The 21,381-nt window shown below is 52.0% G+C and overlaps 1 protein-coding gene across 1 annotated transcript; it reads right to left on the bottom strand.

Moving 5' to 3' along the window:
* Nucleotides 1-11,065: 11,065 nt before the first annotated feature.
* On the bottom strand, nt 11,066-19,776 carry Lhx5 (LIM homeobox 5). The gene is made up of 5 exons (XM_057765589.1): nt 19,242-19,776; nt 17,192-17,415; nt 16,337-16,614; nt 15,518-15,683; nt 11,066-12,237 (listed from the first exon to the last, which is right to left on the bottom strand). Exons 1-5 carry the CDS (start codon nt 19,412-19,414, stop codon nt 11,870-11,872), a joined length of 1,209 nt encoding a protein of 402 aa, XP_057621572.1. The 5' UTR covers nt 19,415-19,776; the 3' UTR covers nt 11,066-11,869.
* Nucleotides 19,777-21,381: the final 1,605 nt, after the last annotated feature.

The following is a 21,381-nucleotide window of genomic DNA, read 5'->3' as shown; positions in this document are numbered from 1 at the left end:
AAATGTCATGGGCGGGCTGCGCGCCCCGCTTCCAAATTCCCTGATAAATCCAGCGGTTGGCAACCCCGGGAGAGGCTTTGTGCAGCAGGGAACCCCATAAATCACCCACTGCCACTCCAGCGTGGGCAATATCTTATGTAAAAAGGTGTTTCCTGGGAGCGCCATGGGCAGGAGAATCCTATTACAGGCCGCCCCATTAATTATAAAGAGTCAAGCAGCCCCTTTCCTGTGATTTTTTATCTTAAGTCCGAAAACTGATTGCCGTCCCCAATCCTTCCCCACCAAAAAGATCTAAAGAATAAAATCAGTATTTGAAGAACAAATGGCCAAGTGGCTCCTTTTACAATCAGAGTGGGGTCTCTCTTGTTCCTCGGAGGGTAACAGGGATGGGGACCTTACTGGGCCTGGTACAGTCTCCAGTCCCTGGAGGTGAGCTTGATACTTAGCCTCATGTTACACAGGAGGGAAACTGAGGCTGTGCTGGAGTCGCGTAGTTTGGGGGATTCTTCCAAGATGGGGAGTTAGGTAGAAGACACGCCATGCTGAGTGATGAAAGACCTGGGTTCAAATCCTGCCTCTACTTCTTTATGATTTCACCCCAACTAGTGGCTGGATGAACCCCTCAGAGTCTCAGTTTCTTTTTCTGCAAAATTGGAGATAAGATCTTGACAGCTGCCAGGTGGTGGTGGCGCACACCTTTAATCCCAGCACTCAGGAGGCACAGGCAGGCTGATCTCTGAGTTCGAGGCCAGCCTGGTCTACAGAAGGAGTTCCCGGATAGCCAGGACTATACAGAGAAACCCTATCTGGAAAAGAAAGAAAACAACAAGCAAGCAAACAAACAAATCAAAACAGAATAAGAATGTAAAAGAATGCAAAAATGAATCTAAAAATATAACATTGTAACTGGGGCCTGGCCTAATGACCCTGCTTCCCTTACCCTGATTCAGGCCACACAGATTCTCCCCTGCGGAAAATGTTGCTGGCTTGTTCACTTTCGTTTCAAAAATTTATTTTAAAGTTAGTTGATCTTGTTTGTTGAGTTTTTGTGGTACCCAAAGCGAGCATCCCTGGGGCAGGACAGAGAGCACCCTCCAACATGTAACATCTCCGCTGCCCTCCCCTCTCCTTTTAGGTGGGGGTCTCTCCATGTAATGAAGCCTCGAATTCACCGTTCCCACATCAGCCTTTCAAACCCTGAGATCGCAGTTCTTCAAACCATGCAGAACGACCTAGCTGTCCAGACTGCATCCCCCTCCAGGGGACTGCCCTGTGCACAGACCCAGGTGAGAACTTGGATGAACGAGTGAATGAAGAGAAGGCTAGAGGGGCTGGTGGAGGGCTCCAGGATTCCCAGCTGTAACCAGAGACGGTGAGTGACCCAGATATATACAACACAGCACAACTGTGCCAAAGTCAGTCCCAAATTGAAATGTCACAGACCAGATATGCCCTCAGTTCTGTGCAGTGTGCCACCTAAGGGACATCCCTCTGGGTAGATGTATTCCCGCAATGTCACCTCCAGCCTACATTGTCTCCCAAGGGCTTGTCCATCATCCAACATCTAAAGATTCTTTTGAAAGGCTGTGGGTTTATGAGTGTTTGCCTGCCTATGCGTCTGTGTACGATGCACATGCAGTACCTGTGGAGTCCAGAAGAGAGTGTTGGATCCTTGGAACTGGAGTTACAGACAGTTGTGAGCTGCCACGTGGGTGCTGGTCCTCTGCAAGAGCAGCCAGTGCTCTCAATCACTGAGTTGTGTTTTAGTCTCCTACAAAGCGTCTTTGGCTGTCTCATCCATAGATCAAATCTCCACAGGCTTCGGAAAGAAAGCATCATTTGCCAGAAATAGGCAACCATGTGAATTCGATACAGGGAGTATGGGTAAGGTTACTTTGTAACTTCTAGCCAGTTCCCAAGCTGAGCCCTCAGGGTGTTCCATAAGCAGGCCTTCGGACAGTTTCAACACCAGGGCTTTGCTCCAAACAGCCAGAAGGCTCAGAAAATTGAGCAGTGAGACATCCCAGAGGAGGCTTATCTCACCTGTGGAAGCACAGTTGCCCTAAGACCAGCCTAGAGGCTTCACAGGATGATACAGATCTTTAATGTCAAGGATCCGAAACATCTTGTAAAGCAGATACCATCCTCAGTGAGATCTGGAACTAGGAGCAGAAACTGACAGTGGCCCCAGCATCAGCCAGGGAGACCATGGTTCTCAACACAGGGCGTCTGTCTGTTGTCTGTCTTTTTAAAGGAAACCCAGGCACTTGTTTATCACACAAATAAATAAAGTCACAAAATGACATATATAGGCAAATAGTAAAGGGATAAGTGTGCCAGCCTTCTTTCTCTTGGTCCACCAACCAGCTCCCAAATCATGACATAGAGACTTACTATTAGTTATGAACACTCAACCTAGCTTAGCCTCATTTCTAGCTCTTTTAACTTAAATCAACCTGTTTCTCTTCATCTACCTTTTGCCTTGGTGCTTTTTACTTTTCTTTCCTTTTGCATGTCTTACTTTCCTGCTTCCTCCAGTGTCTGGCTGCCTGGTGACTGCCTGGTGGCTGCCTGGCTTTTTGCCCTGGGCATGTCCCTCTTCTCCCGCTTTCTCTTTTTCTTCTCCTGTTCTTTTCTCCCCAGCCTAGATTTCTCCTCCTACTTATTCTCTCTGCCTGACAATCCCATCTATTCCTCCCCTACTTAGCTATTGGCCATTCAGCTTTTTATTAGACCAACCAGGTGCCTTAGTCAGGCAAGGTGAAACAAATGTAGCACATCTTTACACAATTAAACACACATTTTAAACAAAGGCAGCAGAAACAAATGTAACAGGTCTTTGCCTACTTAAAATAATATTCCACAACAAGCAAGTATATGGGATAGGCCATGTCCACTCTATAATACCCCCATGGAGGAGCGGAAGAGAAAGGAGATAGTTCTTGAAAGCTCCTGATTACTAGGGCCCCATTAGCTGGATTTGGGTAAACTTAAGATCTCGGAAGCTACCAAATTGACACTTACATATTTATCGATTGTTGCCAATGTAAGATCAGACCCAGAGCCTTGAGGATGCTAGGAACTCTACCACTGAGCCATATCCTCTGTCCTCCATCAGCCTCGGAAGTGCTGGAATGACAGGCGTGTGCTGCCCCACCTGGCTAGTCCTTGATGGAAAATAGTCAAAGCATTTTCTCAAAATGAGGATGTTGAACAGATGGCAGTAATCACATGATGCGGCTCGTGGAGGTCATTATTGCGTCCAGGTCGTGGGTCCCTTCGTGGAGGGTCTGTGATTAGAATGTGATACACATGGCCTTGTTTAACCCTGACAATGACATATATCTGTCTGTATACCTATCTATGTACCTAATCTGTCTGTCTATCTATCATCTATCTATCTATCTATCTATCTATCTATCTATCTATCTATCTATCTATCATCTATCTATCTATCTATCTATCTATCTATCTATCTATCTATCTATCTATCTATCTATCTGAGACAGGGTCTCTCTACATAGCCCCGGATGTAGACCAGGCTGGCCTTGAACTCACAGAGATCTGCCTGCCTCTGCCTCCCCAGTGCTGGGATTAAAGGTGGGCACCACCACCACCTGGCTCCCTTTCTTGAGACAGGCAAGCCTCAATCTTGCAGTGTAACTGAGAATGACCCTGAACTCCTGATCCTCCTGTTTCTGCTCAGTGTTGGGATGACAGGGTGTCACACCAAGCCTGGTTATACAATGCTGGGAATGGAAGCCAGGGCTCTGTGAACTCTCTACCTGCTGAGCTTGATTCCCATCTGAACTCCCAGCTGTTTCTGAACCAGGAAAATTCACCTCAGAAAAATTTTACTCCAATGGAAGAGACATTTGGGGTTTGGATTCGGTATCTGGGTGTGCACATGTCATTCAATGGGTGTGCCTACAGTGGCTCTGGAGCCCAGAGTCTGCAGTGCCCCCAAACTCCTGAAGCCTTTGCTTTGGATCCTCTCTGGGCCACACTTTGAACAGCAAGTGACTGGCTGATCTGGCTTCTGATCCAAAACCATTGCAAAGTCTTCATGAGAATTTAGAATCTTGTCTTTCCTTGGCCTCGATTTCATCCCTAGTCACTGGGGGCTATCAAATATTCCCCTACTGGAAGATTCTCTAAAACATTAAGGAATTGGAATGTGTGTGAGATGGCTCAGGGGGTAAAGGCGGTTTCTGGGGACTGGAGAGATGGCCCAGAGGTTAAGAACACTGGCTGTTCTTCCAGAGGTCCTGAGTTCAATTCCCAGCAACCACATGGTGGCTCACAACCATCTATAATGAGATCTGGTGCCCTCTTCTGGCCTGCAAGCATACATAGAGGCAGAATGTTGTCTACATAATAAATAAATAAATAAATAAATAAATCTCAAGGCGTTTTCTGTATTTGATCCTCACATGTGGAAGGAGAAGGTTATCAGTCTTACTACCACATATGTGCCATAGCTCTTGAACACATGTGTGCTATAGCTCTTGACCACATATGTGCTATAGCTCTTGAACATGTGTGCTATAGCTCTTGAACACCCTTAACACTCTCTTTCTTAAAAATAATAGCATAACCCTTAAATAATAGAAAAATTGAGAGGTATTTAAGAGAAGAGATGTATAATTAGAGCCCTGCCGCCACTTTCTACGTCATCAGGAAATTATGGGCATGTAATGTGACAAGGGGTGCCCCTTCAAAGTCCCCAGGATCCCATTGCCCAGGGCTGGGGTGTGGGCAGATGGAGACAGACCAGGCTCCCAGATTGAGATTAAGCAGGAAGAACTGTCTGGAACATGGCTGGAGCCAGGCTGGATGTAGGGTTGGAGACGTTTCTGTTCATCACAGTAACGGCCCATTTGCAGTGATCGGCTGCCCAGGTGTTAATAACGCTAATGGCATAGGAAGGGGAACCTGGCCACTCGGCTGAGCAGGAGAATTATGCAGAGGAGCACCCGGGTTCACATAAATCAGCTGTGCGAGGCGCGCTGACTGAGGTGGGACTTAAAATTCCAGTCAGGAGCCCGGTGCTCTCATCATCAGAGCTGGAGGGGGAATTTATTCTGTTTATATGTTTTTACTGCATGACAAGGCTGAAGAGCAGAGCCCTCCACAGCCATTCTGCATTTTAAATATTAGTCCTGAGGATGGGGCAGGGTCAGCGCTAATGCTCCCTGTGGCAGAATGGGGGACAGGGGCGGCAGAACTGCATGCATGCTGGAGTTGGAGCTCACATTGCCTAACAATGTCCAGCTTTGGTCAGAGTTTAACTCTCCAGGGTCCACATGTTTCTAAGGACACCGGGGGACAAGAGATGTCTTCTTTTTCCAAAGCTGGGGACATAGCCAGAGCTTAGTCCACCTCCTTACCTATAGGTATTTTTAAAATTCTTTGTGGTGGTTGGTTTATTTATTTATTTATTTATTTTTGTCTGTCTGTTTGTTTGTTTTGAAACAGAGTTTGCCTGTGTAGCCCTGGCTGTCCTGGAACTCACTCTGTAGACCAGATTGGCCTCAAACTTACAAAGATTTGCCTGCTTCTGCCTACTGAGTGCTGGGATTAAATTCTTACACTACTTTTGAAATTCTTATTAAAGATTAATTTCTGTTTTTATTTTTCTCTGCCTCTCTCTCTCTCTCTCTGTGTGTGTGTGTGTGTGTGTGTGTGCCCTGTGAGCACAGTTGCCAACAGAGGTCAGAAGAGGGCATCAGATCCCCTGCTGCCAGAGTTACTGATGGTTGTGAAACTCCATGTGGGTTCTGGGAACCGAACCCAGGTCCTCTGGAAGAGCAGCCGGTACTCTTAACCTGAGCCATCTCTCCAGCCCCTTTAACTTGATTTTTGAATTCAGGTGCTGAAGAGGCAGCGGAATGTTGACAGACCTCAATGGGATGAAAAGAGCAAAGGGTAAGTGGTAAAGAGGGAGAAATGAACGGGGTGGGTTGAGAAGGGATTGTCCTTGTGTCCTTTGGCCTTGGTGATTCCCTGCGCTCTTTGTCACTTTGGTTACCTGTGCTGAACCATGGAGGGGGCTGACTTTAAACAAACTAGTCACATTTCTACCGGCAAAGGCTCTTTCAAGAATCTACCCCACCCCACCCCACCCTCTGGGCCTGGAACCCAGAGCCCTGTGTGGGCTAAGCAAGTGCTCCGTACTGAGCTACTTGCCAGGAGTGTTGTTTGTTTGTTTTAGTGTTTGAAACAGAATCTTGAACAGGCTGGCCTTGAACCTGCAATCTTCCAGTCTCGGCTTCCCAATTAGCCGCAACCGCGTGCAAGTAGCTGGGATTATATGTTTGTGCCACCGTGTCCAGCTGAGAGTCCTTTTTATTGCTGCTGAATTTTGTCTGTCCATCTATTTATTAGCATCCATCCATCCATCATTCATTCATTCATTCATTCATTCATTCATTCATTCATTCATCCACTCTCCTTCCACTATTCACTCATCCATAGACCATCCATCCATCTGTCTGTCCTTCTGTCTGCATTTTTTCACACATCCACTCATCCCTCTGCCCATCTGTCTTTCTCCATCCATCCATCCATCCATCCATCCATCCATCCATCCATCCATCCATCTGTCAATCCCACTGTCCATCTGTCTGTCCATGCATCCATTCATGCATCCATCCATGCATCCTCCATCTATACACCCTGCAATGTAGTCTCTCGGTAGCTTGTTCTGGGCCCCATCCTGGGCTCAGGGACAACACAGACTCTCAAGGCTCAAGTTCTCGACTGAGCTGACTCTGGCCTCTCTCAGTTGTGTGGCTTCAGGGTCTTCACTGCACCTGCTGGATCTGGGTCTCTTCCTGCAGAATGGGAGTGGTGACGCCCATCTGGAAGGAGACTAGCATCTGGGGATGACACGCGCTATGGCGCTAGTTGGAACAATATTACACTGTAGTCCAGTAAGTCTGGGGATTCCTAGGGACCTGGGGGGAGCTTGATGAATGTGAGGCCTTTGGCTATGGGTGCTGGGGACCAAAACACGTACTTTTTAGCAGGTGTCTTCTGGTTCTACTTCAAGAAATCAGTCGTGGGTTCTAGGAGACAAATGGCCTTCCCCAACACCCCCTCAACCCAGCCATTCACAGACTTTGCTCCATCAGATGTCCCTGGATCTCCACCAGCACCTACAGGACACTATTTTGGGGCAGATGAGGGTGGAGTTTCTCCTTCCTGTGGTCCTGGACCCTGAAGGCATCTGGGAAACTAAAATCAACTCATAAGAATGGGGGTGGTTTGGGCCAAATAAGCCTTTTCCGAGAACCTTTCTTTTTAAGTTGTTCATGTTGTTGTTGGTGGTGTGTGTGTGTGTGTACTTGTGGATGTGGGCACATGTGTGGGTGGGGGTGTACTTGTTGTGTGAGTGTTGGGAATGGGGTAAAAACACAAGAACTAATCCCCTGAATCTGTCTCTTCAATCTCCATCACACTTCTTGGATGAAATCACCCTGAGTTCATTTCACAGTAGAGCAGGAACTTCGGGGATCCAGAGCCCCCTCACTGGGCAAGCTTCTGAAGCCCCTTTGAGATTTTGATGGGTCACTGCATTATTCAGCTGTCCCCTCCCCTTGGATTTGTGCACTCATGTACAAGGACGAAGTGTGTGTGTCCACATGGATTAGACACTTCATGTATGTGTGTGAATGGCCACATGCCATGGGTGTGTATATGCATGCACATGTCCTATAATATGTATATGTCTCCATGTCCTATAATATATGTGCCTCCAGGAGCGTGTGTCTCCATGTCCTGCCACACATGTGACTTCAGGAGCGTGTGTCTCCATGTCCCACCGCACATGTGACTTCAGGACCGTGTGTCTCCATGTCCCACCATACATGTGACTTCAGGAGCGTGTGTCTCCATGTCCTACCACACACACATGTGCCTCCAGGAGCGTGTATCTTCTGAAGGGGCTGGAATGAGTTCTCTTGAACACTTGTCTGCATGAAGCTTCTGTTGGTGTCCTTGTGTTTGCAAGGGTAGGTGTGACTCTGTGTGGCCCATACATGTCTGTACTGTGTTTGCACACGTGTGTATCTATCACAGGAGGGTGGTCCCAATGTGAGCTCTGCTGTCCCCACAGACGGAACTCCGTGCTTCCCATATGGACTGGTGGCTGGGGTACCTGAGCAACAGGAGCCCCACTCTCCCCTCGAGTCCCCTCCTCTTTCCTCTCCTGTCCCTCTTCTTCTCACAACCACTTCCCTACCTCTTACATTCTTTCTTCTTTTCTCTCCCTTTCCCTATCCCCAGCTGCGGTCACAGCCTGTCTTTAGAGAAGCAAGGAGTGATCCCACTCCACCCCCAGCTTCCAGTACCATTTTAAACAGGCTTCTTTACAAAACTCAGAGAGATGGGGCCGCTATTTTAACGCCACCCCAGCACAGTGCTCTAGATTTTACCACAGCCAGGACACCCTGGAGGAATAGAAAGAGAACCTGACACCTGTGTGGACTGAGGTCGTGTCCCCCCCACCCCGCCACCCCCCAGCTGTGTGACCTTGGGCAAGTCCCTCAACCTCTGTCAGCATCCTGATGGGACAAACAACACCTTCTAGGACCCTTGCCGAGAAGTTGCTGTGAGGGTGTTTATTCTGTGTATTCCAGTGCTGGCGAACCAGCAGGAACTAGGCGAGCGCTGATAGGTTTGTTTAAAATCCAAACAACAAAAACCCACACAAAACTATGATGTTTATCTGGCCAAGGAACTAGAGACTAAATGTGGCTCTGTCTAGAGCAGTGGTTCTCAAACTTCCAACGCTGCGACCCTTTAACACAGTTCCTCATGCTGTGGTGACCCCCAGCCATAATATTATTTTCATTGCTACTTCATAACTGTAATTTTGCTACTGTTATGAATCGTAATATAGATATTTGATATGGGACCTCCAAGGAGTCATGGCCCACAGGTTGAGAACCATTGGTCTAGCATGTATTCACGAACCTGGAGGATGTTCTGAGCCAGCCCGCGACTCCATGGCTATTCACTGGACACAGCCCTGGGTTTCAAAAGAAAGAGGGAAAAGGCTGAGAGAACACGCAGGCCCAGCTCGCCACAGTGCCTGGCATTCTGGGTAATGGGGTAATGCCTTTTGTTGATCTGAACTCTCTAAATTCTCCACAGTGAGCAGCTAGCTCTAATGAAGACCCGAGTGCTGTGGGCAAAGGGGGTGAGAAAGCTGGCCGTCTTGCGGGAAACTTCCAATGACCGCAAGGACAACCGAACAGGTTCCTGTCATTGTGCCCATTTCAAGATAGCTCATTCTGCCCATTGCCTATTCGCCCCCACCCCCACCTCACCAATGTTAAAATGGACAACTCCCTCATCTGAGCTTGAAGGACAAGGGACCCAAAGGCAGGGCACGGCCATTCATTTTCATACCGTTTCTGTCTTTCTGGTCTTTCTGTCAGACCCAAGTTGGAAGGGAGCGAAAGAAGCAGTCTCTCTGACAGCAACTTTTTCAAGTTGGGAAACGGAGGTAGAAAGGAGTGAGGTGCTTGTTTTGAGGTGTGGCCTAAGCCCTCCTAAGTCACATTCAGGGGCTTGATATGCAGTCAGTGGGCAGATGCATGAAGTCATGGGTTCGATCCCCAGCACCACACACATCAGCTGGAGCGGGGCACGCCTGTAATCTCTGTGCTAGGGAGGTCTTGCCACAGGTTCGAGGCTAGCCTGGGTTACATAGCAAGACTCTGAGGTACCCCCAAACAAAATAACAACAAAAGTCCTAGCCAGCTCTTTCTAGCTAGTCTTTTTTTCTGAAGGCAGGAGGTGCTTCAGGAGACTTGGAGAATCACAGGCCACTCCCCACGGCCCTTCATAGCAGCTTCACAGACAACTGTGCCTGCTGCTGTCTGCCGTACGACTGTACCCTTTTCTGCTGTTGTTTACAGCTGCCTGGGATTATATTCAATATAAATGGGGTTGAAGCTAGAATCCCACCCTATCCCCTCCCTCTCTAAGGTCTCACTATGCAGCGCAGGCTGGCCTAGAACCTACACCTCCTGCTTCAGTTTTGCGAACATTGGGACTGGAGGTGCACACCAGCGTGTTCATTCCTCAGTCATCCCGAAGGCCTACTACGTGCTAGACTGGCTTGTGACTAAATCAAAGCAGGAGAGAACATCCTTCACCACAGAAACGCACAAAGTGGGGCCAGCGGGAAGGCTCATCTGGTAGAGCCGCTTGCTGCCAGAGTTCTAGCGTAGGGACCCACATGGTGAAAGGAGACAGCTGACTCCCAACATGTTGTCCTCTGACCTCTGCACACACATCATGGCACACACACAAGAACAAAATTAAAAAAGAAACCACCAGGGACTCAGCAATTAGGAGCACTGACTGCTCTTCCAGAGGACCCAGGTTCAGTTCCCAGCACCCACATGGCGGCTCACAACCGTCTGTAACTTCGGTCGCAGGGGATCTGACACCCTCACACAGACATACATAGACATATGTGCAGACGAAACATCAATTCACATAAAATAAAAATAAACAAATCATTAAAAGAAAAGAAACCAAAACCCAAACTAATGCCCCTAGAGCGGTGGTTGTCAACCTTCCTAACGCTGCGCCTCTTCCTCATGTCTCAGGGACTCCAGTCACGACATTGCTTTCGTTGCTACTTCCTAGCTGTAAGTTTGGTATGGTTATGAATCCTAAAGTAAATATCTGTGTTTTCTGATGGTCTTAGGTGACCTCTATGAAAGGGGTTCTCACTGCCCTGGTGCATGGGGACCCGGCCCTTATGCCTGTCAAGATGTAATGTTGGGACACCTACCCTGACTCTCAAGATACTAGATAAAAAAATAAATAAATAAAAATAAAATAAAATAAAAGGACCACGCAGAGCTGAGGGAGAAAAGATTTTTTTTTATTAATCTTTCTTTTTTTTTAAAAAGTTGACTTTTTGTTATTTTGTTTTTTTTGTGGGTTTTTTTTTTTTGTGTGCTTTTTTGGTAAACCTCTTTCTGACTCCCCTTCCCCACTCTGCCCCACCCTCCTCTTAAAAATATAAAAATGTCCAGACCCAGATAACTAGAGTACAATAAATAAACAGTAAACACAAAAACATACTTTATTTGTTTCTTCTTTATACAAAATAAGGAAACTAGGAGCGTCCGACTTCCAAAAAAGTATAGTTTGTCCTGATGGCCCAGCCTCCAGGCCCCGGGCAGGGAGAGTGATCCCAGCGACTTGGCGCCCGGCTCAGGGACAGAGCAGGGGTCGGAGGGTTCGAATCCTGCCCAGCCCTCAGGCTCAAAGTATGGAGGAGCGGGGGAGTTGGGCCCAGGCTGGCCCAGTCCTGACCGCGCAGTTTCCTAGACAAACTGACCTTGAGCCTCAAGATTCGCCACCAGGGGGCGCCAACTCGCAGGTGGATTTGTCTTCCCGCAAAGCCACCATTCACCAGCGGTCGTCTATTTTTCTTCTCCGGCTGAGGCTTTCCTCTTCTTTCTCTCCCCTCTCCCTTTCAATCTCTCTCTTTATTACCTTTTTTTTTTTTTTTAAGAGAAAGAGTGGGAAATAAGATTTCACAATGGCCTCGGCTTGCAGGGAGGGGTCGCGCCACGGTCTCCTCTCCTTGGTCCCAATCCCCTCTTAGTTCAAAGAGGTGATGTGGGCGGGGGTCCCGCGGGCGTCTAAGGTGTGCTTGGAATCTCGACCCTCCAGAATATTGACTTTGGTCCCAAGAAATTGCGCAGTCGCGCGCCGAAGCTCTGAAGGGTGGAGATGCGAGTTGCCGGGTGGGTGCGAATCCAAAAGAGGACTCTTGAGAGTGACCCAGGAAGCGTTCAGGGCTCGATGACGGGGGCGGCCCGGCCCCTTGGCCTTACCAGACGGCCGCCTCGTTGAGCTCGGGGTTGGGGTGCGACAGGGGTCCGGTGTAGCCGCTGGTGCCGCTCATGGGGAAGGGCGGGCTGGGCCCGCCGCTGAACACCTCTCCCGGCATCGGGTGCAGCGCTCCGGGCAGACCAGGCTCCGGGCTAGGCGTGTCCGGGTGCGAGATCATGTCGGTGAACCTGGGGTTGTCCGCACCGTGTGGCCCGGCCAGTGGCGGTTCCAGCGCGCCCAGCGGCGTCGAGCCGGGTCCCGACGCTGCCAGGAAGCTTGAGTCGGCCGGTGACTGAGCCTGCGATGGCGGGCCGTGAGCGAAGAAGTCGTAATTGCCTCCTGGGGTGTAGTAGTCGCTTTGGTAGTCTGCGGGAGGGACAAGGGATAAGACGTGGTGTGAGGACAAACTGCTAAGACCGACAGGGATTCAGGGACCTGGGAGAGGTGACCCGAGGGGGCGAAGGCCATGGCACATGTATAGGCCTGTGGATACAAATATGCGGAAGGCGCAGGAAAGCATGCCACTGGCCCTAGGTTAGACCTAAGGAGGCCCTCAGAGGCCCAGGAAGGAAGCCCGAGACCCTGGGGACGAAAGGCCGAGGAGGGCCAGGAGTAAGGCTGGAGAAGAGGCAGAGAGAAATACGCAAAGGTCAGCCGAAGCATTAGAACTTACAAGGACAGGGAGCAATGAGGGACATAGGCAGCGAGGGAGGGAATAGCAGGTTTCCAAACACGCGGAGATAGGGAGAGAGCCTGCAGGGGTCAGAGGTGCGGAGCCAAAGGAAGACTTAGTGAGGGATGGAGGGATGAACATGGAGACAAAGATCGGCAGCCCCAGACGTGCCACCGCACCCCAACAGCCAATTCCACTGAGGTGAGACAGCGCAAGGACAGGAAGAGAGAGACAGAAAAACAGAAAAACAAACAAACAAGCAAACAAACAAATAATAAGATAATAATAATAATAATAATAATAATAATAATAATAATAATAATAATAATAATAATGGCTGCAAGACTTGGAGAGGAACGCGGGAACAAAGTGGCTGCCGCAGCTCTAAACACCAAAGGGGTTCTGACCCGGAACGCGGCCCCAGAGGGAGAAGCGGGACCAGGTCAGCTGCCAAAGCTCAAAAAGGCGGCGGGCAGGAGGCCTTGACCCGGGGCGAGCAGGACGCAGAGCCAGGGGCAGCCTCGGCGTCTTCTGCTCTCCTCCCAGTGGAGACCAGATCGGAGAAAGCCAAGCTCAGCGACTAGGAGAGGGGACCCCAGTTCAGGACCACTTGCGGGTTCCTGGGGGGCGAGGGTGCCTCAGGGCTCCACTCTCTAACCAGAGGAGCTTTCTAGACGCCCAAGTTATTTTGAAGTATTTGGGGACAAAGACCTTTGGAAGAGTTGACGCAAATAAACGAACATTCTTCCCACAAATTCAGGGATTCAGGACTCAAGGGTCAGGAGCTCAAACCGCCACAAGAAATTGCTTCTGCTAATACTATTTGCCCCCACTCCAGATGCCCCCTCCTGGATTGGGGTGCAGGACCCCGACAAAAGGAGTGCCTTAAGCCTATGGGGGGGCAGTGCCCGCTTTGAACAGCAACAGCGGGAAAACCGGCCTCTCCGAGGCCAGGGTTTCTTCTGGAACTCCACTCCCCTTGTTCCGTCCCGTGGTCCGATTGTACAGTCGAGTTCTGGATGTCCAGGTCACCCACTTTTTTTTTCCTTTACCGAAATCTGAAATCTATCCAAATCGGGGGTGGGGGTGGGGTTGCCTGGAGACCTGCTTGGAGTGGAGGCAGTTTAGATAACAGCTAAAACGGCCGCCAATTACTTTTTGAAAAATCTCAATTCCATTCTGCTCAAAAGTTTGGGAGGTTGAGAGATACGAATTTGGGGGCACTCAAAGGAACGGAAAGGGATCGCGCTAAGCAGGGAAGGCCGCGGCCCTGGAGCCGTGCGCGCCGCCTCCGCCCATATGGCGGCCGGGCCGGAGGTAATTGGAACAAACGCTGTCTGAAAAGGGCACAAAAGCCGCAGCTGGGGCTTTGTCCGAGCTCCCACGGGGAGCCGCGGGCCCCGTCACCCGGCCCCTTTCTCGCCCGCTACCGGCCGCCGCCACCGGCATCTCCCAGTGCGGATTAGGCGGGGCTGCTGGGCTGGGGGCTGAGGAGTCCTGCGCCCCCCGTCCCGTTTTCGGAGAAAAAAAGGGGTTCTGGTGTTCTGTCCCCCACCCTGTCCCGCAGGCCTTCAGAGAGAGGGGTTGGCAGGATGGGTTAGGGGTGGGCTGGTCCCCCTGAAAATCTTGATTAATTACTCAGGTTGCGGCAGAGGCTTCCAGGCGGGTACCGCCCCCACTATCTCCGGGCTTCGGGTTGAGATTTTTTTGTGCGGAGGGCAAGCTAGGCGGAAAGATTAGACGTTCTAGGACACGCCCATCACCGTACAGTTCCGGCTCCCCCAACCTGGACCCCCGCTACCATGTTAAAATCACCGGTTCACACCGCCCCCCACCCCAGCAATTTCCAGGAACCTCGGCCTAGTCTGCAGATAAACTTCCCAGGCTTCCGCACGTGGAAGTCCGACCAGGGGTCCTCTTTCTACGGGGTTGCCTGGCTTCCATCGCCTTTCCACCCTGGGCATTGTCCCCGAATCCACGTTTTATAAGGAATTCACTGCTAGCCTCACCAGCTGGGTTTGGAGACCCTAGCAGACCAGTAATAACTCAGTGCCATTGGTGAGACTCCCGGTGACTCCACAGATCGGAAAGGCTTGGGAATTCGGACCAGTGAATTCTCCGCACGGAGGAGAGCAAACGGGCAGTCTTGCAGCCCCTCACCTCCCCCAGGGAGCAGGCCAGGCTGGAGGAGCTGGGAGGAAGATGGGGTGCTGGGATAGGACACTAGTCCTGGGGAGCCAGAGAAGAAAGGATTTGAGCAAGCGGGCTTGAGTTTATTAACGACGTCAGGTACGTCGTTTGTGCAAACCAACGAGTCGTTCTCCCTAGACCCAAAGATGGGCCCGGAGATGATCGGAGCATCACCTCCCCCTGCCCCATTCTAGACCAATCCTTTTACTTGAACCCGAGTGGACCCTAGATCCATACAGGCGTTTGAGTCTTCCGCACGCGGAATCCAGGGTGTCTCTAACAGAGCAGAATTGCTTGCTACCTTTGAAGTCAGTTTCGAGAAGGCAGAACCCTTTTCCGCTGCCTCAAGCTGGTAAGGAGTTCCAGCCTTCCCTAAGCTCACCAGGCTACCGGCAGTGGGTAATGGAAGTAAGGCCAAGTGGGCGGCGAAAGGTACTTGGCGTTTCCGGGCGCTGCCCCAGTATGACCGAGGAAGTGTGTATAAGTGTGTTTGTAGGACTCTCCTGAGCGTAGTGGACCACACCTGTGTGGACCTTACGTCTGGTTGTTTCACTGAGTTCTCATTGCGAGCGGGTGTGTATGTGAGTTCAAGTGTCCTGTGTGGGTGTTCCTGTTCAGGAGATACCTGTGGGTGAGTAGCCTATGCTAATGAGTCTGTCTAGGAAAGGCTTTGTGTATATCCGGCGTGGGTGGGGAAAAATAAAGACTGCCCTACTGTGGCCCCAAACGCTAGGAGGCCCAGAATAGCTGTGAGCCCGGGCCGAGTTGCAGAGCGCCCCTTACCTCCGTAGTAAGTGTACGGGGTGGACCCCAACATCTCAGACTCGTCCAAGCGGCCGCCCAGGGGACGCATGCGCCGCGGACTCCGGAAGAAGGCGTGTCTCCGTGCGCCCAGAGCGCTCAGCTGTTTCATGCGGCGTTCTTTGGACCTTCGGTTCTGAAACCATACCTGAGGCGAAAGAAAGGGCAGTGAGCTTGGGGTCAGGAGTGACCCCTCACCCCAACACACTCCTGCTGAGGTTGGCCCTGCTGGGTCCTAGCGCCTTGGGCACACCACGACTCCCCCGAGGCGAGGGCTGGGACGGATTAGTCCAGGAGGGGCGGAGAGGGGCTTCGGCAAACCAGCCAAGGGTGAAGGATTTCGCGGACCCGTGGGGTGACTCATAAAGGCTCCAGCTTCCTGGCCCTCGGCTTGCCCGCGGCCTGACGGCTTTATAAAAGCCTCCTGCCCCTTCAGGCCCTCGCCCGCGGCTGCGGAGCCAGGCCCCCCGATTGTCGCTTTGCTAGAGCGCGAGGACATCGCCCCTTTCTGTGTTTGGAGAGGAAGGGGTCCTGGAGGCTAGAGATGCTTAAGTCATTAGCTGGTCAGGGTGGGGTGACGGGGTGGATGAAATTCAGAGAGGTCTGGAGACCTCGTCCAAAAAAAAAAAAAAATCACATTGCCACGACAGTGGGACCGTATCAGTCTTTTAGCTCAAAAGTCCCCTCTTCTAAAGGGCGCAGTAACGGACTTCCCCCTACGCCAGGCCCTGAGGGTTCAACGGCTAGGCTGCCCAACCCGAGCACGCCTGCTGGTTGGGAGGGTTGGCTCGCCGGCCGTACCTGAATGACCCTCATGTTGAGGCCAGTTTCCTGTGCCAGCTGTTCACGGATGTGGCGCGTGGGCTTGGGCGTGGCCGCGAAGGCCGCCTTGAGAGTCTCCAGTTGCTTGGCTTTGATGGTGGTGCGCGGGCCGCGCCGCTTCGTGCCGGAGTTCTGTTCCTCGTTCTCGTTGTTAGCAGTCTCCTTGTCCGATGAGGTCGAATTGTCGGTCTCTTTGGGGTCGTCCTGTAACGGGTCCTGGAGGTCCGGGGACAAACTGCGGTCCGTACAGGATGACACTGCGGAGCGGACGGATTGGGGACAGTGGCATCAGCGCGATCTGTCTCCATTTCACAAACCCGTTTCTGAAGACCTCTCTGCCCCAAGCAGTCACACCCCTCCCCCGGAATCGGCGTCCACCCACTCCCCCCAGACTGGTTTGGTTTGAAAGAGTCTTCTCGAGCCCCCCAAATTTGGAAGCTCCCGGGGAAAGCGGGGCACACCCTCTGGAGAACCTTTTCTTCGGGAGTGGGGACACATTGTACCGTCTCACCTCCTCCCGCCCAGTCTCGCCTTCTTCCAAATAGCGGTAAACCTGCTGGTCCTGCTAAAATTTACCAGGACCTCAAAAGACACTGAAGGGGGATTTTTTTTCCAGTTCTAAATTGGGGGAAGGCGGGAGAAGAGCCTGGTTTAGGGTTCTCCTGTAGAACCGGCTCTGTCTCTCCAGCCCTGAAGCAGTCCCCAAAAGATGAATCCTGGACTGAATTCAGCATAGCCCAGAGCAGGCGCGGGGTGACGGTTGAGAGTGCGGGCTGGTTGCTGGAGCCCGTTTGCCTCAGGAGGAAAGCTGGGAAAGGAAAGAGGCCTCCATACCTGAGTTGAGGCTTCCTTCCTTGAGGCTGGAGGAGCTCAAGTAGTCGTCCTTGCACACAAACTTGTTTTCGTCGATCACGTAGAGTTCCTCTCCGGTGGACAGCTGCTTGTTACACACCATGCAGGTGAAACAGTTGAGGTGGAAGACTTTGCTCCGGGCCTTGCGCACCAGGTCACTGGGAGAGATGCCTTGGGCGCAGCCTGCACACTTCGTGCCAAAGCGCCTGTGGATACAAGGCGCCTGTCACTGTGAGGTGGGGAGGTGGGCCTGGTGTCCAAATCATCTTCAGTGCTAACCTCTTCCTGCCCGCTGTGGTTTCCCAGCTACCTCCATGTCCATATCTGTCAGATGGAAGCCTAATTCTGCTCTCCAGAACTGGTTTAGGGCCAGGTCATCCTGTTTTTAGTGTGTTGATTTAAGGTCTATGGTGCTGTGACCAGAAGAGGTGGGAGAGCAGCCTTGAGACAGGGTGTCCCAAGATACATCCCCTGCCTTCAGGTCCCCACCAAATATGTCTTGGCTTTTTCAGGAGCCCATAAAGCATTTAAAACCTGTAGGCCAGGTTTCCATCATTCTTAGCTTTGCCCTCTGAATTGGGAAGGGGATGTCCCAGATAGGACCACTACTGTCTGTCTCTAGCAGCAGGGTGGAGGATCCAAGCAGAAATGAATGCCATAACCTTCCTCTGGCTTCTGGTGCTACCTGCTAGACCTGCTGGACACCCCCCCCCCCCTTGCAGGAGCTGGAGATAAGAGGCTCTCAGAGGAGTAAGTTCTGGAAACAGGAAGTCAGTTTCTGTACACACAACCTCCTCCCCCATCTCTGGCCCTGGCAGGCGGCAGAGGGCAGGAGAATAGGGACAGAAGCTTCTCTTAAGTCCTCAGCTGGGACCTGGGATCACTCCAAAGCCCTCTTTCCCTTGCCTCTGAACCAATCTCCTTTCTTTCTTCCTTGGACTGTGGGAGAAAGTACCCCCCCCCACACACACAATAAGTACAAGAAGGGGTACAGGTTGTGTGGGGAGTAAGAAGAGTGCTCAGTACCTTGGGGGGACCCCCCCATCCTCTCATACCCATGTCTCTAAACAGAGTGAATTTGGGTGACATTGATGTAGTGAGGGCATTAGAGACCATAAGTCACTTTTGGCCTTATCCGGCAGCATAATTGGCTATATACACCTTATCAAAAATCATTAGGTGCTTCGCAAGCATGCCACATTAGGGGCGCCAGGGCCTCCGGGGCCGGGGAGTTTACACGTGTAAAGGCGCGGCTGACATTTTCTCCTATTCAAATTCCCAAGTGCCCAGCCACTGGGGCAGGCGGCTAATCACGCCCCCTCGGTGCCTGGAATTCAGACTCACAAAGCCTGTCAGGGCGCAGAAAGAGCAACCATCGAAAACACTACAGGTTTCAAGGCTGCTCCTTAGCATTTCCCATCTGGGGAAACTGAGGCCCACAGAGGCACTGGGTCCCGGTCTGCGTGTGCTATGGATTTGGGAAGGGAGGTTGACACATCGCAGAACAGACCTCCTGATTCTCAGCCTCCATTTCTTCAGTACCTTTCCAATTAGGGAGAAAATGGATCGGGGTGGGGGTGGGGGGCAAGGGAAGGTCCTCGGTCCCTCACCTCTAGAAGAGCCCTTCCTGCCTGGGCCCTTTGGAACTGGAAAGTTTCTGTTCGTCGTCAGATTACCCTCTGGGCTCAGGGTTACTATTGGGACCAGAAGCCCCCACTGCTCAGAACTCCTGGAGTACCTTTGGGATCTGGGAATGTGCGTCCTGAAGCTTCTGTCCCGGGGACTCAGGTGTGGGGAAAGGGCCGAGAGACTCTCTGCTGTCTGGTAGACCCAAGGTGAGGCAGCTAAGCAGCGTCCTCTTTCCTCGCCTTAGCTTCTCACGAGGAGCCCACGACAGGGCGTGAAGAGGGCAGAGGCCTATCTGCCTCCCCTCTAAGCTGGGGTGGGTCTCCTGGTCTCCTAATTCCCGAGGTGCCCGGGTGGAGCTCCGGCCAGCCAGTGGCAGGCAGCAGGGCGCGGCGGGGCCTCTTACCTGAAGAAGTCGTTTTTACAGTACAGCTTGCCCTCCCGGGAGAAGCACTTCTCCGAGAGGTTGGTTTTGCACTCGCAGCATTGAACACATTTAATATGCCACGCGCGGTCCAGCACGTTCAGCAGAAAGCGGTCGAGGATCGGCCGCTCACAGCCGGCACAGTGCACCATCATAGCCGCGCTCCCCGGGCGGCTCGGGCCGCCTCGTCTCCTTGGGACCCCTGGGCCCTTAGGGCCTCCCGGTCCCGGCTGCGGTGGCTTTCAGTCTCCCTGGTTTGAGGCCTCGGCAGGGGCGAGTCCGGTATGGATCAACTAAGACTTTGCGGGTTCAAGTCCTCCGACGCTCTCCGGCCTGGAGCTGCACTGCCCAGAGTGGCGTGGAGGGCGGCGGCGGTCACAGTCTCATGTCACGGGTCGCGCCCGGGCGCTTGCTTCAGCCTAGAGCTGGTGTCCTAGGCGGCTGCTGGCTTCGGCGCTGGCGAGCGGCTTTCCCGGTTGGCGGAGGCGCCGGCACTTTCCCCCACTTTCAAGCGGTCCGGATCCTCATCTTTGTCTGGCCGCCGCCTAATTCGCGCATCCTTATTCAGATTTGGTGACGTGGTGCGGCACGTAGGGTGCCGGGCGGCCAATGGGCGCGCTGTGGCCATAGCAACCTCTTAAATTTATAGCATATCTAAATTGGCTACAGCGTTGCGGTCAGGACAGAGCAAAAAAAACAAGACATCAGTATTGCCGAGTATTTGCTAGTACCTGGTTCCGAGGCTAAGTAAGTATTTGCCTTCCAGTTTGGGCCTGGAGGAGTGGGGGCGCGGTCGGAAAACCGGGGTGCCTTTCCTCTCTCTTCGCAAATATTTTTTTTGGGTGTAGGGTTCCAAGGCCTAGTCAGGGAGGGACCTCCCACCCAGATTGCCAACCTCACAACCTGTAGAAGTTGCCCAGGCCGGGAAGGCGCTGTAGTTTCCCCGCTTCCGAACCCGCCCAGCTTCCTCTGGCTTAGGACTGCGGCTTGCTCGGGCTCTGAGCGCAGGAACTGAGACTCTGACTGTCTCCTGGGCTGTGGCTTCTTTTGTCACACGCGGGGCTGGGGCCCAGTCGGGCTTTTCTTACCAAGAGAGAAAGTGAAGGCCAGAAGCGTGGGTAGTTATGTGCCCCATCCTACCAGGCAGGTTGGAGTAAGGATATTTATTAACTGGTCCGGAATCCCGAAAGTCAGGTCACCCGCTCTGGGGGAGGTGTGGAGAAGGGAAGGTCTACCTCGGATGGGTGTTTGGGCAGGTAGATAGGAGGAGCCACTCACTACGTCTTTCTATGCCACACACTGTTTATATTCCAGGACAGCCTGGTGGGAACCCTGGTGAGTGGGTCACTCAGCAGAGCGAGGGAGGCTGGCTAGTGCCGGGCGCCAGCAATACACCCGAGTCCGAGGGCTCTAAGATCCAGGCCGCTCCTAGGGCCAAAGGCGGCTTCGTAGGTGTGGGAGTACGGGCAGGTGTACATTGAGGGATGCGTGGGCCTGGAGGGGAGTAAAGGAACCTGAGAGGGCGGGAAGGGGGAGAAAAGGCACGAGGCCTTGTTTCTGCTGGCCAGCCAGGTCACCGCTTGTTTCTGGCGAGGTAGGATGAGAACATGCTTCCGAATGTCCGCTCGCTCCTGGTCTGAGCGCTGATGGTGCGAAGCTGGGGCCCAAGGTTTGGAGCTGGAGAGGATTTGTGCCAAGACTTGTCTGTGAATGTTTGGGTGCATTTACTGAGTTCGTTACTTATATATGCGCTGCTTGAAAACTATCGTTTTATTCTATTTATAGTGTGTTCGTGATCAAACCCTGTGACCTGGAGGGATTTTGATTATGTGTGATTTTTTTTTTGCGTGTAAAATTTCGTGTTTATATTTTTGTGGTCCTGCTTGCGCGTGTTAATTAATGTATGCATTAAAATTGTTCGTCAGTCTGTGTCTATCTGTGTCTGCTTATGTGAGCCCGCTGGATGTCAGAGGACGTACTTGCCTGAGACAGGGTGACTACATAAGGTCACTCCTATGCATGTGCTAACCCTGGTGTGAAGGGTGTGTCTGTGTAAATGTGTGTGCTGCTGCTAGAGACCCTGTGTGTGACTGAGCTGGGCTGTGTGATCTTGGGCACAGGA

This window comes from Chionomys nivalis, chromosome 3 (assembly GCF_950005125.1).
Source record: "Chionomys nivalis chromosome 3, mChiNiv1.1, whole genome shotgun sequence".
Classification (NCBI taxonomy): Eukaryota; Metazoa; Chordata; class Mammalia; order Rodentia; family Cricetidae; genus Chionomys; species Chionomys nivalis.
The sequence above is the reverse complement of the archived record's forward strand: the minus strand, read 5'-3'. Positions and strand labels throughout refer to the sequence as shown.